Source organism: Pteropus alecto, unplaced genomic scaffold (assembly GCF_000325575.1).
Source record: "Pteropus alecto unplaced genomic scaffold, ASM32557v1 scaffold659, whole genome shotgun sequence".
Classification (NCBI taxonomy): domain Eukaryota; kingdom Metazoa; phylum Chordata; class Mammalia; order Chiroptera; family Pteropodidae; genus Pteropus; species Pteropus alecto.
The window spans coordinates 864,460-866,936 of record NW_006442482.1 but is presented as its reverse complement, the minus strand read 5'-3'; the positions used below and the strand labels follow the sequence as shown (position 1 = coordinate 866,936).

Sequence of the window (2,477 nt, the reverse complement as noted above, 5' to 3'; positions counted from 1 at the left end):
TGCGCGCCTGCCTTCTCCCGCTTGCGCCACTTCGCCCGACGGTTCTGGAACCAGACCTGCAAGGCAGAGATAGCCCGGGGTCGGCGCGGGTCTTGGCCCCGCGGGTGCTCGGGGCGCGTCCCCGCCCGTCTCCCTCATTGCGGGCCCGGCCTCCTTTCCACTGCGGCCTGCGCCCACCTCGGCCCTCTCTGGCCTCCGGTTGTTCAAGGACACCTCCGGGACCAAACTTAAAGCCAGTAGCAAACCCTTTCCAGTGGGTATTTCAACTAGCCTAGTTCTTATCAAGTTTAAGGAAAATGGTTCGGTGTATTTAGAGATGGAGAAACCAAGGTTTAAATGTCTGCGCTGCCATTTGCTTGCTGTGCGTCTTTAGGCAGGTCACTTAAACCTCTCAATCTCAGTTTTCTAATCTGTAAAATGGGGGTAATAAACCTGTACTCATAAGTCTCTTCTGAGGAAGGAGTAAAATAAGGCAGGTGGAAACTCCTATTCAGCTTTTTGCTGCACATCAGCTACTTTCCCCTGCTTCGCTAGTTCACCCAAGAGCTGGCAAAATCCCTGCTCTGTATTTAAAAGGGAATGGGGAGGCGGTTCATTTATTCTTTCCAAAAACATTTATCGAACACCTAGAGCACTAGGCTGGGTTCTGGGGTTTGGGAGGGAGGGAAGCAATGCCAACCGCAGTTTCTGAACAAGCATACATTTTAAGGGTCTGTTCCTCATGAAATAAAATACCGGGCACGCAGCCTGCTATCTGCAGGGGCTCCATGGTGGGCCCAGTCCTGCCCAGGAAGACACTGACTGCGTACACCAGGTATGCAGCAGTGACCTGGATATATAGAAATCAGAGTGCAGGATACCTGTCAACTTTCCATATCTTCAGAGCTAACAGGTCCTTTATTTCTTTGGGGGATGTGGTTTAAATAGGTTATTTAAATAAGATAGTTCTAGGCTTGGGGGAGGTTTTCAGCACAAGGTATCTTCCTAATTGTTAATAGAAAGCAGTTTTAGTAGAGACCTTTACCTGAAATGTGGCAGCTACCATAGTCTAAAAATAACTCCCAGGAGCATGAAATTATTTTATGTGACCTGCTCATCACACCCACGGCTAAGATATGCTCCTTCTCCCCTGAAGGCATTAATATTTTTAGGGCTGGGTTTATGCCTGCACACAAGTCTAAAAATTAAGAATGAACTCCAGGGCTATACAGAGTTATATTAAAATATAATGTAAATGATCCCAGAGGAATATGTTTTAAAAATGTTTTAAAGACATCCATGTCTTTCAAATATACACACTGGGGGCTGTCATTACTAGCACTAGTATCTAAGCTTGGCTTGACTTCTAGACAGCCACGCTGGGCAAGAAAAATGGAGAATCCAAATCAGTCGATTACTTAAAATTCTGCTGTAAAGGGAGCCATCCATAACATTCCACAGCCCTCAAATAATCTATTTGTGAACTGCAGAAACACTCTGGTGTGGAAATCCGGAGGCTTGAAAAAGTAAGACTAGATGGGACCAGGCTGGGTGGGCAGCTTTTGTGTATCCAAATCTGTCTAGACGAGAATATCCGCCACTCCTGGAGGTCAGTGAAAGGAGTAAGGGAGGGGGACAGTGCGGGCAGAATGCCTTTAAAGAACGTGGAAACCTTTTTACAGATGGATCGTCTCTCTGGCTCAACTGCAATTATCAAGATGTCCCCCTGCAATTCCTCATTATTGAATTAATACCTCTGAGGCCCCCCAAAGGTAAACGAAAGGACTCTAATAATTCATATTCACTTAATTACATCTTCTCCAGTGAATACAGAGAGAGGAGAAGGGGAGGGGGCGTTCTCCTTTTTTTTTTTTAAAGTTATTTAACTTTCCCACGACTCGTTCCCCTGAGCTGAAAATACGGAGTTGCTGTCACATCTCTGTTTGACAATGGAGAAATGTGTCAACAGAAAGGAGGGGACAGGCCTCATCATTAGCCCTCTAATGCAAAAAGCTGTTGTGTATTAAATGAGCCATATGGAATTTATTGTGCTTTATCAGCGCTTGATTTTGACTGTAAAGTGATTCACTCAGCTCCTAACTCAGGGACATCTGTTTTCTGTTGGCCGTCGGGGCTGCCCAGTGTTGATCGTCTCTTTGGTTATGAGGCCTAGGTTCGGAAATGCACTCTGGTATGGGGCTGCAAACACCTTTAATAGCATTGCACTCACTCCCTATTAGATCAATGTGGGCTCATTGCTATAAAAAATGGGAAATCAAATAGCATTAGCCAGCTCCTTGTGCGGGCGGAGGGGAAATCAAACAGCATTTTGCCTTCAAATGGCCCTGTTTGTTCTAGCACTAAGTGGGCTTTTATGAAGCCCGATTGGAGACTTAATCGCAGCCAAATACCTGCTTGGAGCTGAGCGGATTTGTCTAACAACCAAATCCATGCTCCATCCCATTATTTCAATCAGAAGAAGTCAGTCAGGATTGGTT

General features: G+C 45.8%; 1 protein-coding gene across 1 annotated transcript in view; it reads right to left on the bottom strand.

The window, feature by feature from the left end:
- ARX (aristaless related homeobox) overlaps window positions 1–2,477 on the bottom strand; it is an 11,045-nt gene that overhangs the window by 2,793 nt on the left and 5,775 nt on the right. The window contains exon 5 of the mRNA XM_015596404.1: window positions 4–56. Coding sequence (XP_015451890.1) covers window positions 4–56 — 53 coding nt within the window. The remainder of the gene's footprint in view (window positions 1–3; window positions 57–2,477) is intronic.